The sequence below is a fragment of the Heterocephalus glaber genome, unplaced genomic scaffold, assembly GCF_053883595.1.
Source record: "Heterocephalus glaber isolate CG9 unplaced genomic scaffold, H.glaber_assembly_v1.0 deba00001111, whole genome shotgun sequence".
NCBI classification, from domain to species: domain Eukaryota; kingdom Metazoa; phylum Chordata; class Mammalia; order Rodentia; family Bathyergidae; genus Heterocephalus; species Heterocephalus glaber.
This window is the reverse complement of record NW_028258194.1, coordinates 552,895-567,083: the sequence shown is the minus strand read 5'-3', so window position 1 is coordinate 567,083 and position 14,189 is coordinate 552,895. Positions and strand designations below refer to the sequence as shown.

General features: G+C 43.0%; 1 protein-coding gene across 4 annotated transcripts in view; it reads left to right on the top strand.

Moving 5' to 3' along the window:
• The window catches only part of Herc2 (HECT and RLD domain containing E3 ubiquitin protein ligase 2), a 184,582-nt gene that overhangs the window by 30,951 nt on the left and 139,442 nt on the right, over positions 1–14,189 (top strand). For all 4 annotated transcript variants that reach the window (XM_004872187.4, XM_004872188.4, XM_087210102.1 and 1 more), the window contains exons 5-10: positions 1,759–1,978; positions 6,166–6,266; positions 7,164–7,320; positions 9,393–9,503; positions 10,028–10,199; positions 13,188–13,361. In XM_004872187.4, coding sequence (XP_004872244.2) covers positions 1,759–1,978; positions 6,166–6,266; positions 7,164–7,320; positions 9,393–9,503; positions 10,028–10,199; positions 13,188–13,361 — 935 coding nt within the window. The remainder of the gene's footprint in view (positions 1–1,758; positions 1,979–6,165; positions 6,267–7,163; positions 7,321–9,392; positions 9,504–10,027; positions 10,200–13,187; positions 13,362–14,189) is intronic.

The window sequence follows — 14,189 nt, the reverse complement described above, 5'->3', positions numbered from 1 at the left end:
GTTAAACCTGAATACTGAGGTCTTAGTTTAGAAGAAACAACTCATACATTAACATCTTTTTTTTTTGGTACTGGGAATTGAACTCGGGTCTTTGAGCTTGCAGGACAGGTGGTGGAACCACTGAGCTAAATCCCCGGCAACATCTTTTGTCTTAAAAGTGTTGTGTACCATAGGGTCACCACCACTGCTCTAGAGGAAGGATCAAGCTTTTTCTAGAGCTGATTTCTGGAAGGAGCCTCTGTGGGGCTTGTGTCTTGATGGGACTGCCTCTAAGAAGATGCTCAGCCCAGTGAGGGCTGGGGTGCCTCTTGGTCCTGGCTCTGTGAGGATGCCCTGGGGACAAGATTTTAAGAAAAACATTTGTGCTACTTGTTTTCAACCTTACTGGGAGAGGAGTTGAACTGACATACAAGATTGGAATAAGAAAACTGTTTCTTAAATCTGTCTGCTTCTCTTTATTGAGCCTAGTATGGAACTTAAGAAATTGCCTTCATCTAGTTTTTGTGACCCCTTGCTTTTCGCTACTGGAGCCCTTGCTACTGAAGGGCAGGTGTGGGATCTTGCTGCTGGTCCTGGCCGTGCTGCCCTTGGCACTGTGGGTGGGAATGAAGCACTACCCTGGGCCTCTCCGGGATGGTGAGATGGCTTCTTAATGCTGCCTCAGGTGTCTGCTGTCCTGTGGAAGGCATATTCAGGTCATGGGAGGCCAGAAGACTGATGTCTTGCATCTTTTGAGATTGGGAGGGTGTGGCAGTTGCCCGTTAGAGTCTGAAGGTTTTTTTTGTTTTTTTTTTGGTACCGGGGATCCAACTCGGGTCCTTGTGCTTGCGCAGCAGGCGGCGAAACCACTGAGCTAAATCCCCAGCTCGAGTCTGAAGTTTTTAAACCAGTGACTGTTGGCCTCACGGTGTTAGTAAGCAGTAGATAGGGCTTAGATACTAGAGGCCCTACTCATTCCGCCATAGGAAGGGCATCAGTTAGGAGGTTGGGAGGTAACTTAATTTGTAATTCAATTATCATTGTCTTTACTGTTAGGTAGACTTAGGCTCAATTGAAAGACCAGAGTCCTTTGAATTATTTTCATTCATGTGATTGTCTTCCAGCTACTTAAAAAAAAAGTCCTCAATATGAATATTTCAAACATTTACAGAGGTATTATGAAACTTCACTTACTCATTTTATTTTATTCTTCTCTAAAATATTCTCATAACTTGTTGGAGAGGTAGCTCTGTGGTGGAACACTTGCCTAGCATGTGCAAGGCCCTAGGTTCAATTCCCAGTGTAGCAAAAAAACAAAAATTAAAATACCCCATAACTGTATTACCTTTCCTGAATCATGCATGCTGAGTAATTGTATTGAGACATTTTTATTTTGAATTCAGTTTCATAACAAGAAAATGAATTTCTGTTTCCGTCTAGGAAATGTGCTGCTGATAATTGACTTCATAGTTTTGTGCGAACAACTTCTACATTATAGAGAGGCAGTGTACCACGGTGGCTAAGAGTGGTTTCTGTCATACGCTGTACTCCTCTGTGTGGCCTTGGGCAAGTTATTAACCAAGTTTCCTCACTCATAAAAAGGATGTACAGTACTGCCTCCTGATGCTTGGTGTGGAGATTGCCTGAATGAATTGTGCAAAATGTTCGAACCCATTTTGTTACATTTTATGCACTAGGGTGTTTACTGTCATTATCTGCTGCTTCAACATCACATGCCCAAGCTCTTGACAGGCAGGTGTTTTCCTACTGTTTTTCTAGATGTCACCGAGCTGAAGGAATGTCTTTCTGTGCTGGTTAAAGAGCAGCAGGCGCTGGCCGTGCAGTCAGCCACCACCACCCTCTCGGCCCTGAGACTCAGGCAGAGGCTGGTGATCCTGGAACGCTATTTCATTGCCTTGAACAGAACTGTGTTTCAGGAGAATGTCACGGTTAAGTGGAAAAGCGGCAGCGTTTCTCAGCCTCCCATGGACAAGAAAAGGTAAAAATAAAACAAAGGATCCTGATGATAGCTTACTAGCTCTTTTTTAAAGGAAAGTTTAGTTAAGGGTTTCAGTATAGTCCTGTTTTTCACCACGTAAAATTTTATGTTTGCGTTTCTCATTTCTGTGTTTTGTATTATGTGGAGAAATAGATTTGCTAGTTTACTCATGGAGTAACAGACAGTGCTGCATATTCGTCATTTTTTTAATTTTTATTTTCATCTATTTATTTGGTTTTTTTGAGACAGGGTCTCGCTATGTAGTCCAGGCTGGCCTTGAACTTGCAGTGATCCTCCTGCCTCAGCCTCCTGAGTGCCGGGGTTATAGGTATGCGCCACCATTCCCAGCTGTGTCAGTATTTAAAAAAAAAATTTTCTGTCAGTAACTATAGGAGCCAGGCAAAGGTTTAGATCCAAGTCTAGATTTGAAAATGGGATCTCAGCATTGTATCCTTTTTGTTTTCTTCTACTACTGTTGAGGGAATAGTCAGAGTATGTTTTGTGCCTCAGTTGTCAGTAGATGCTTCATTTTTTTCCTCCTGATATGATCCTTTTATTACAAGACACAATTTCAGGCATATGATTTTTTTTTTTTTTTTTGTATGGGGGACTGAACTCAGGACCTTGTGCCTGCACTGGTGAGCTAATCCCTGGCCCTCAGGCATGCAAGTTTTAATTTGTTGATATCTTCCTCCAAGGTATTAACCAACAGCCTCTAGAATATTATTGCAGATTGTACTTTTCCTCACATGTAGCTGTATACAAACTTCTGTCTTCAGAAGCCTGGGTTGCCCGGGGAACTCATGTTTTATGTGGTTAGCAGTTTGCTTCCTTTGGTTGTAATAGTGACTTTTACTCCCCAGAGAGCCCATGGGTAGAACAGGAGGCAGAAGGAAGTACAGGAAACCTGCCTCATCTTGCCACCAGACAGGAATGCTAAGAGAAATATATTTCTTGTGGATTTTTATTTTTAAATCTATTTGAAATCATATTATGTGCCATAGGTTGCCTATAGTTTTCAATAACCTAAGGCAAGTGATAGCTGAGCTGGTGCCTATTTGATGAAGTAGCTGGTGGCACACGACCCCTCCCTCCCTCCCTCCCTCCCTCCCTCCTTCCCTCCTTCCCTCCCTCCTTCCCTCCCTCCTTCCCTCCCTGTGTGTGGAGAGCAAGCAGGTGCTGTGTTTGTCAGCTCGGACAGATCTGTTCCCTGGTGCAGAAGAGTCTGGGCGTGCAGCTGGGTTCCGTATGCTCTTTCCTTCATGATGGTGCCAGTGTGGATGGATTAATTGGACTGTGTCTTTCATTAAAAGAAGGAATTCCTAAGATTAAAACCCTTTGAGATAATCGCAGAGTCACTTGTAGTTGTAAGAAATAATGCAGAGTCCTCCTACTCTTCACTTACTCCCCTCCACTGTTAGCTGCTTGAAAAACTGTGACAGTGCCAGCGAGGATGCTGACCTTGATGTACTCCACCTGTGTTGCTCGGGTTTCCTCGGTTTTACATGCTTTCTGTTGTGTGTGCCTCTTTGCAATTAAAATTTCTTGGGTAGACTTGTGCAAAACAACCAACCACAGCCTGGGTACACAACCAAGGGCTCCCTTTATCTGTACCAAAAAAATAAATAAAAAGGTAATGACAAGGAATTATCAGTTCTATACCATACCAGTTTGGGGGTGTAGGGCTCTCTCTAGTGGCAAAGTTTCTTGTATGTCCACTCACCTTTTCCCTCCTCTGCCCACTTTAACTCCTGGCAACCACTAATCTCTAACTTTTTGAGATTGACTTTTTTTTTTTTTTGTGGTACTGGGGATCAGACTTGGGACCTTGCGCTTGGGAGGCAGGCGCCGGAACCACCGAGCTAAATCCCCGGCCCGGCTTTATGTTTTAAGGGCTGTGTTTCCTATGATGCATTCTAATTTTGTAATACAATACATATGAACACACACACACACATATATATTTTTTTCCTTTTAAAAATGCTGTTATCTCTACTTCATAGGAAGAAAGCTATAGTATGTTGATGTAAAACAGCTTGCCTAAGGTCACACAGTTAGTAAGTAGCAGAGTAGAAGCTGAAACCAAATATGACTCCCAAGCACCCGCTCTATGACCTCAAGTACCGTGCTGCTTTTTATTACGTAGGAATACCTAAAACAAGCCAGGATGATCAAATATTGAGACTGGTTTCTTTGACCAACGCACCGGAATTTATGTCTGCAGGTATTCTTAAAAATAATATTTATCTTGAAAGAACACAAACTTATTTTAACAATGTTCATAGACTAATTAGGGTTTCTCCTACAAAATGGAACTGGTGAGCCATAAACATAGAGTAAATTTTGTTATAGTGTTGATCTGAATTTTTTTTTTTTGGTACCAGGGATCGACCTCAGGACCTTGCGCTTGCGAGGCAGGCGGCGGAACCCCTGAGCTAAATCCCTGGCCCTGATCTGATTAGTTTTAACTGCTTCCAGAAAATCAAATTTACTTTCAGAAGATGAAACTACCATCATTTTATCAAGCCTCTTAAAGAGGAGAGGGATCTCATGTACTGCAGATAATTCTAAAGCAGTTGTTCTGTACATATTCTAAAGGAGAAGCATTATTTCTTGGGTTTTTAAGTTTTTATTATTTATTTATTCATTAATTTTTTGTGGTTCTGGGGTTGAACCCAGGGCACCTTTCTTGTTCAGAAGGAAAACTGCTTCCTGGGCACCAGTGCCCTCTTGTAGGCAGCCAGCAGCCAGTCTCCTCCTAGCACTCCCCATTTGTGCACAGGCATTCTGTGAGCACAGGTGAGTCCATGGAGTGACCCATGAGGCCCACATTTCATTTTCCAATATAGTGTCGCCCTGTATCTTGAGGACATCTTTTTGTGTCATTACCTGCTTTTAGTAAGATTTCCCTCATTATTATTATTATTATTATTTTAACAAGAATGAGACTTTTAATCAGTTTTAAGTGGAGTTTATAACACTAAGAGATAAAGGGTTGTTAACAAACACAGTAACAAATGGACATCTGATTGGTATGAGGCATTATCCTGTACACATCATTTTGTGTGTGTGTGTGTCTCTGTGTGTTCCTTGATTACTATTATTACTGTTGAGTTTGTAGTAGAAATGCTACATGTTCATGTGTGAAATACTGTACATCAAACTAGAAAAAAGTTAACTTGTTATACATGGTTGTTTACATTATACATGCATTTTTACATTCAGCTGTTTTTCTAATTTTTTGCAAGATGATTTTTATGGTATACCATTCATATAACTGTTTTACAAAATGCAAAATGAAACATGACTTGTTAAATTAACATTTCTAAGTAGTAAAAAATTTAAAAAGATGTGTGAGGATGACTAAGTGCTACGTTCAGAAGAGGGAACTCTGCAGGTGGGGTAAAAGGAATAAGACAAGTGCATAGAGATTTTTGACCTTTCAGCAGGTAGGTCTAAAATACCAAAGATTGGAACTAAGAGCAGCTAATAAGCTGGGGTGTTGATTTTGTTCTCTATCTTCCTGTCCTACTGTATATTTACCTGTTTATTTTCTGCTTATTGTTGGCCTCCCCCCAACTAGAATACAGCTCCCTGCAGGGATTTCATGAGCATTTCCCCAATTCTCTGTAAATAATGTTTTCTTTTTCTTTATTTTTTGGTTTTTTGAGACTGAGTTTCGCTATGTAGTTCAGACTGGCCTTGAACTCACTGTGTAGCCTAGGCTGGCCTCGAACTCCTGGCAATCCTCCTGTCTTAGCCTCCCTAGTGCTGGGATTACAGGTGTTTGCCACCATGCCCAGCCTGTTTTTTTTTGGTAATGGGGATTGAACTCGGGACCTTGGTGTTGCGAGGCAGGTGGTGGAACCACTGAGCTAAATCCCTGGCTCCAAGCCTGTTTTCTTTTTTTGTGGTACTGGGGATCAAACTCGGTCCTTGCGCTTGCACAGCAGGTGGCAAAACCACTGAGCTAAATCCCTGGCCCCAAGTCTGTTTTCTTTAAGAGAAAACTTTTCCTTTTACAAAGTGCATTTGATAAAAAGTTTTCAAAAATGAAGCTGAAGATCAGCTACAATCCTACCATCTAAAGAAAAGCATTGGGTGCATTATGGTCCAAATCCTCCCATATTATTATTTTATTTTGGTATTTCCGCAACCCTCTGCCTGACCCCTGTGTGTATCTGCAGTTCCCGTCCCACAGGCAGAGGAGTGGAAGGACTTGCCAGAGTTGGATCCCGTGCTGCACTTTCCTTTGCCTTTGCGTTCTTACGAAGGGCCTGGCGGTCAGGTATGTGTGTCAGATGTGTCTTCTGCTTCGCTGAGACATCAGGAGGTTGGACCCCATGATCAGGTGTGCTGCCATGTGTCCTTAGAGTGACCCTATATGCCTTCTGGGTCTCAATTTCATTGTTTGTAAAATGAGAGGCTGCAGAATGTTTGACTTTAGGTCTGTGTTTAAAAATAAAGTGTGTGGAACTCTCCTTTCCTACTTCCCTGCCCTGCCCCAGTAACCACTACTGGGATGCCTCAGTACTGATCTATTCTAGAAGGACAAGGTATTAGCACAGGTTGGGCATACCAAATCTGAAAATCTGTCCAAAATGCTCTGAAACCCTAAACTGTCGACACCGAGATGACCCTGTAAATGGAGAATTCCATGCTTGCCATCATGGAGTGGGTCATAGTCGTAATGCAGGTGCACTAAAAGTCTTACATATAGTTACCTTTGGGCTGTGTGTATAAGTGTATATGGAGCAAATAACATTCATATGTAGACTTGAGTCACATTTCCAGGAGGTGGCAGGATGTCTGTAAATATTACCAAATCCCAGGCCGGGGATTTAGCTCAGTGGTACGCCTCAAAAGCACAAGGTCCTGAGTTTGATCCCTGATACGAAAAACAAACAAACAAACAATACCAAATCCCCAAAATATCTGGAATCTGAAGCATTTCTGGTCCCAAGCATTTCAGATAAGGAATACTCAGTCTCTTTTGCCTACCGGAGTGTCATCAAATGCAGAATTGACTTTGAGATAGCCTTACGAGGTTTGGGTCAGTCAAATGAGGGCTTGGACAGGTGACAGAGGCATCTTGTCACCCTGAGTGGGCGCAGCAGGAAAGGGGTGCTGTTTGGGTAAGCACTGCCGAGGGTGGGGAGCCTCCTCTGACTGCATGTGTGCCTAGGTGAGGACGCGGACCTCTGCAGTGAGCTGTTGCAGGAGTCCCTGGATGCCCTGCGAGCTCTGCCCGAGGCATCCCTCTTTGATGAAAGCTCGGTGTCCTCCGTGTGGCTGGAGGTGGTAGAGAGAGCAACCAGGTTCCTCAGGTCCGTCGTGACAGGGTGAGTTGTCTCTTCGTACCTTCGTCTTGCAGGAATCTCCCATTGTGCTTGAGTCTCAGTCACCCCCTTTCTCTAGAGCTAAGAAGCTTAGTAGGCCGGTTTCTCACCTCAGCTTTCAGTGCGCTCTCAGCTTTGCTTCCACATTTTGGTTCTCATCTTTTCAGATGATTTATGATACTCAGACTTAACCCAGGAAGCTCTCACATTGAATGAGATGGGAAATGACAAGTGTTTTTGTTATTTGTTTTTGTATTTAATAATTTAGTATAAACTATTATTATGTTCCTTCTTTTCTGTGCTTTAAATATTTGATATAATTCATTAGTTAAAATGTATATAAGCCTGCTGTTGTCATATAGGTAGGTTTTCAAGCTAGGAATATACTTTCTGTAATAGGTGCTATTCAAATTTTATATTTCCTCCAGAGTCAGTTTCATTAATTTGTCTTCCAACATACTTCTTAGAAGTTGTCAAATTTATTTCAAAACAGATTTTTGTAATATGCTTTCTATATCTTTTAAATTCTGTAAAATCTGTGGTAATGTCCTCTAAATCATAATATTGTAAATTTTAAAATGTATAATTGATATTGTATAATAGGAAGAAAAGGTATAAAGGAGCAGGGGAAGTGGGAGGGGTAGGGGAAAGGAAAGAAGGGAAAAGAAAAAATAGGAGAAAAGGAAAAAAAATGGAAACAAAGTCTGTAAATAGGGAGGGTGGAGGGGGTGAGGGGAGGGCAGGGAATGGGGAAAAAATGATAACCAGGATACTCATGTAATGGTACAAGATCTCAATGATGAATGTAACTATTTTATACCTAAAATGTACCAATAAACTTAATGGAAAAAAAAGGGGGGTTTCCGAATGGGTTGCCAACAAGCCCACTTCTCAAAGGTAGTTTTATAGAACAAAGTCCAATGAACTTCTTTGTAACACTTCATGAAAGATTGATAAAGTGAGCCCTTCTTGTGTGCCTCTTGGTGATGCATATGAGCCACTGTTCTTAGGGACAGGACAGGTAGTGCTCAGTTTAAAGTCTTGGTAGATAATATGGGAATGAGCAGATACTATTCAAGACCACAGCCTTTAAACTGGGGCTGGGAGAGGGTTCAGTGGTGGAGTTCTTGCCTAGCTTGTGTGAGGCCCTGCGGTTGAGCCTCGGGATCGCCTCTCCTCCAAGCCATGGGCTTTTGGGCAGTGAGTGTTTAATATCCAAATTATAGCATATAGCTACTCTTTCTAGTTTTTAAAATATGAATCATTGTTAGAAGAAATAAAAACCCTGGTCTTGAGTGTTGTACATTTTGAATTTGTTTTGAAGTAGAAGCATGTATAAACATTTTTCTACTCATATTTGGACTAATGAAACATTTCGTGCTTCAGAAATTCAGAGTGTGTTTTCTAGTGTAATATGGCATCTCCATTAATACTTTTTTTTTTTTGGTACCGGGGATCAAACTCGGGGTCTTCCGCTTGCAAGGCAGGTGGCGGAACCACTGAGCTAAATCCCCGGCCCTCCATTAATACTTTTAATAAAAATATATCTTTAGGGGCTAGGGGTATAGCTGAGGGGTGGACCTCTTGCTTAGCATGCAGAAAGCCCTGAGTTCAATCTCCAGCACTGCCTGCAACCACACACCCACCCACCCACACACACACACACACACACACACACACACACACACACTTTTCTAATCAATTGAACCTTTCAAGATCTCCGAGTAAATTTATGTAGCAAATCTTAGAAACCTGAATCTGAATGTTAAATGTCTTTCCCTGAGACAGGGAACATAGTTAATGTGTACATGTGATTTTTTTTTTTTTTTTTTGGTACCGGGGATTGAACTCGGGACCTTGTGCTTTCGAGGCAGGCACTGGAACCACTGAGCTAAATCCCTGGCCCCTGTACATATGATTTATTTTTTTTTGGTACTGGGAATCAAACTCGGGTCCTTGTGCTTGTGCAGTAGGCGGCAAAACCACTGAGCTAAATCCCTGGCCCCTGTACATATGCTTTTAAGTTTAACACTCTCACTGATGCTGACGGCTTGCCTGTGTTGCTGTCACTGTAGGGATGTTCATGGGACGCCAGGCACCAAAGGTCCAGGAGGTGTTCCCCTGCAGGACCAGCACTTGGCCCTGGCCATCCTGCTGGAACTGGCGGTGCAGAGAGGCACACTGAGGTGAGTGCCTGAGAGCTCCCTACGGTGCCTGTGTCTCTGCACCGCATTGCATTGTGTGGGATCTCATTGAATCGCTTGTGGCTGCAGTGAATGCATGGTCTTCTGTAGTAACAGAACCATGTCCCAGGGCCCTGTCTTTCTTCTAAAGCCAGGTCTAGTTATGCTTTCCTCACTTCCTTTTTTATGCTTAGTTATTTAATCATTTAGGACCTGTTCTATTTTTTCTCCCTCTTAGTTTTTCTCAAATAGTTATTTTTATTCCATTGATTTAAGATCCTAGAACTTTCCTGTAGAAAGCACTATATGAATGTCTGAACTGGTTTTATGTTTCCTGTCAGCAGATAGTAGATATCTAGTGATAAAATCTCAGTATTGATTCTGGGATTTTATTGCCAAAATTTATTTCCGTGGCATTATTTTAGTGTTCTTTCACTTTTATTTAGCTGTTTGTTTTTATTTTGTATAGGCCATAGCGAAAAAGTTAACCTGTTTTTATCAGAGAATAAATATCTTTTCTCCATTAGCCAAATGTTGTCTGCCATCCTGTTGTTGCTTCAACTGTGGGACAGTGGGGCCCAGGAAACCGATAACGAGCGGTCTGCCCAGGGCACCAGCGCCCCCCTTCTTCCTCTACTGCAGAGATTCCAGAGCATCACCGGTAGCAAAGACACGCCACAGGCCGAGGGGGATACACACGTAAGCATCGCGTGGAACTTGGTGTTCAGGGAGTACACTCACTCTGTGTTAGAGTTGCAAGGCTAGAGTGCATGCCCATGGCAGTGGCTGTCTTGGGAGGTGCTTGTGTTTGATCACAGCTAAGAGTTAGATGGGGCAGGCATGGGAAATCACATGTGCATTAAGTTGACAAGCAGAATGTCCTCTGAGCCATTAGGGTTCTTCCCTATGGCAGCGATTGCCCAGAGTCAGCTCTGAGCTATGGCCCCTGGTCTCTGTGCTTTTGGATTGTGTGTCGTAAGTAGGAGGCGTATGTCTTGACATGGATCCTGTATACTGTTTTTCTTTTGTATTTTTTTTGGTACTGGGGATCCAACTTGGGACCCTGCGCTTGAGAGGCAGGCGGTGGAACCACTGAGCTAAATCCCCGGCCCTGCAGTGTACTCGTAAGAAACCTGTCTACTGCCATGTTGACCATGTGGCTTTTTATTGCTGAGAACTTTGAGTATGTGAGTTCATGGCTCTGTCCTGTGCTTGGCTGTAGAGGGGAGTGAATTTTAGATGCTGTATTCATCTGCTTTGGATTGCTGTAGTGAAAGAGTCATGAGGTAGTGGTCTTTATAAAGAAAAAAGGTTCATTGTGGCTTGTGGTTCTTGAGGTAAGAGGTGAGGGCTCTGTGGTGATGGCCTTCTTGCTGGCAGAGTCCCAAGGTGGTTCAGGGCATCACGTGACAAGACTGTGTGTATGTGTGTGTGTGTGTGTGTGTGTGTGTGTGTGTGTGTGTGTGTGTGTGTATGTATCTATCTGGTCTCTTCTTACACAGCCTCCAGGACTCAGTGCCGTGACTTTAACCCTAATCACATCTCAGATTTCGTCTCTAAACACTGTAGTTGCATCAAGTTTTCACTTTTCTAATATCTCATAATGGGGACTAAATTTTAATGCAAGATTTTTCAGAGCCACGTGTGGTGGTACATTCCTGAAATCCCAGCAGGAGGCTAAGGCCAGAGGATCGCAAGTTCAAACCCAGTGAGGGCATTTTAGCACGACCTTGTCTCAAAATAAAAAATGAGGGCCGGAGGCAGGGGATTTAGCTCAGTGGTTCCGCTGCCTGCTCCGCAAGCACAAGGACCTGAGTTCGGTCCCCAGTACCGAAAAAAAAAAAAGAAAAAAGGGCTGGGGGTGTAGCTCAGTGGAGAGGCCCTGGGTTCAGTCCTCAAACCATATCCATTTGGTAGAAGATGAAGGCGAGTTCTCTTCCATGAAGGAGTGAGTTACAAGGATGAAGAGTAATAAAAATCCTGACGCTATTTGGAGAGCAGAGCGTGAGATGTGGGTCATTATCAGCACCTGCAGTGATGATGCAGAGGACTGAGGGAGGGAGCCACACATCCTGTTAAAAGAAAGTGGTCTAACAGGAAATATATTTTTTTAATATTTACATTTGTTTTGAGGAATTGGTACATGTATATAATGTCTTTACTATTTTCCACCCCCTAGTTACCCCAGCTGCTGCCTCCTGCTTTGCCTGATCCCTTCCCAATCATCAAAAGTCATCCTCCCTGTTTCCTATCATCTCTCCTTTATTTTACTCTTCAATTTATTTATATTTTGGGCTTCTCATATAAGAGAAACCATCCAATACTTAATTCTCCATGTCTGAGTTATTTTACTTAACACTATGGGCTCAAGATCCATCCATTTTCCTGCAAATCAAGTGAGTTCTTTTTTCTCTCTGGCCGAATAAAATTTCATTGTGTTTATATACCACGTTTTCTTTATCTATTCGTCTGTTGATGGGCATCTAGGCAGTTTCTAGAGCCTAGCTCTTGTGAATTGCACACTGTAAACTAAACATGGGCAAGCATGCATCACTTTAGTATGATGACTTTAACTCTTTTGGGAATATACGCAGGAGAGGTATAGTTGGGTCAGGTGGAATTTCTATTTTTAGTTTTTGTTTGTTTGTTTGTTTGTTTTTGGTACCAGGGATCAAACTCGGGTCCTTCCTCTTGTGAGGCAGGCAGCGGAACCACTGAGCTAAATCCCCAGCTCCTCTATTTTTAGTTTTTGATGAATTTCTATACTGAGAAAATCCCTGTTCCTGTTGAAAGAACCTACCCACACATGTAGTCTTTGTACTGTTCCTGGTAGTTCCTGCGGAGGAGAGGCAGGTGGGTCTCCATCCTTTGTCTCTTCCATTGTACTGTTTATGGAAAAGACGTGGATCAACAAAGCACACACTGTCAGTCCAGAATCAAGTCTGAAACACACACTTGCAGATAAATATCAGAAAGAACCAGTGGGAAAGTGGTTCACTCGATTGGCCTTTCCTGGGTGCCAGGCAGCATGTGAGGTACGTACATCACCTGATTTGTGTCTGTTTAGTCCCAGCCACGCCCTTTGTCAGTGAGGAGGCTAAGCTAGGTCAGGGGAAGGGTGTCAGGCCTGGGCTAGAACTCCAGGACTGTTGCCCTTCACAAGTGCAGGTTGGATTTGTTTTTTCTGGAAAGAGAGCCATTCTGTTATCTTGCTTTGGCCTTATTTACCTGTTAATTGACACTCTTAAATGATAAAGCTTCTTTGCTTTGAAAGAGAACTATGACTTAATTTGCAAATAACATTGTTTTCTCTAAAGTGGGTGTCATTCAGATTAAAATGAGAGGTTTTTGAAGTTGAGGTGCACTGTGTTCCTGCAGGGGTCCTGGGGCAGCAGGCCTGTAGGGTAATTTGGCTGTGTTAGTAAACCATGTGGAGTCTGCACATATGTGCAGTGCAGTAAGTATACACATGAACAGTCAGTGTTGTGTGCATTTATACAGCAGGTGTGTACACATGATAGAAGGACAATGTAGTTGTATTATTAGTACTGTCATTTGATGGCCAAAATGAATTGTACAGGTAATACGTAATTGAAGTACCAAATGTAAAGAGGAAATAGAGGGTAGTTGTGTTACTTTACTCTTCTTCACCATTCTGAATATGTTTGTTTGCTTTACTCAATCTAGCTTTTATCTGGGCCTCTGAGTCCCAATGAGAGTTTCCTGAGGTACCTTACTCTTCCTCAAGACAACGAGCTCGCCATTGATTTAAGACAAACGGCAGTTGTTGTCCTGGCCCATTTAGACCGCCTGGCTTCACCCTGTATGCCTCCTCTGTGTAGCTCCCCAACATCGCATAAGGTATGTGCTGAAGTGACATTTCTTTCTTTGCTTGCAGTGCTGGGGATTGAACCCAGGGCCTTGTGCATGCTAGGCAAGTCCTTTCCTACTGAGCTGTGCCCCAGCCCCTAGAAGCAGTATTTTTTGTGTGTTCTACAGTTAGACTCCCAGATTCTCAGTCTGCGGATGTGTAAGACTTACTTCTTCTGTTATTGGTGGTGGGAGCAGACTTACGTTTTAAAAACATGGTTATCATTTGAGATGTTGTCAGGGTCAGAGTACGTGATAAGCAAGCCAAGGTGCACAGGGCTTGAGGACCCAGACTGGGCCCCCGAGAAGTGACCTTTATCCGCATGACTGTAGGCCTTTCTGCCTCCTGTAGGGAGGTTCCAGAACTATTTTCCTCTGGTGCTAGAAGTGCTGGTGATCTTGCACATGCTGACCATCCGCTGTCCCCCTGAGCCATGTCCCCAGCCCAGAGCCTTTTTATGCACTCTGAGCATGAGTTATTCTAGTATGTCGTGCTGGTTAGAGTGCTGATGACAGTGTGGTTATGCACCATAGTGGTGGTGGTAGTGGTGGAGTAGCGATCTGCCTGTGTAGGGGCACCCGGGAGTGCCAGCAACCAAGGGCTCGACCTACACGGTCTTCTCTGATCATCATGACTTTCCTCGGCGTGTCCGTGAGAAACCAGAATTTGGAATGAGGTCATACAGAGTAATCCTGATTTTGAATCCAGGTTTCTCTCTTTTAAATATGAACAGTATTTTAAAAATTTTACAGTCATTAAAATGAAATACCGTCACATGACTCAAAAATCAAAATTATACACAGGGATACTCTTCCTCT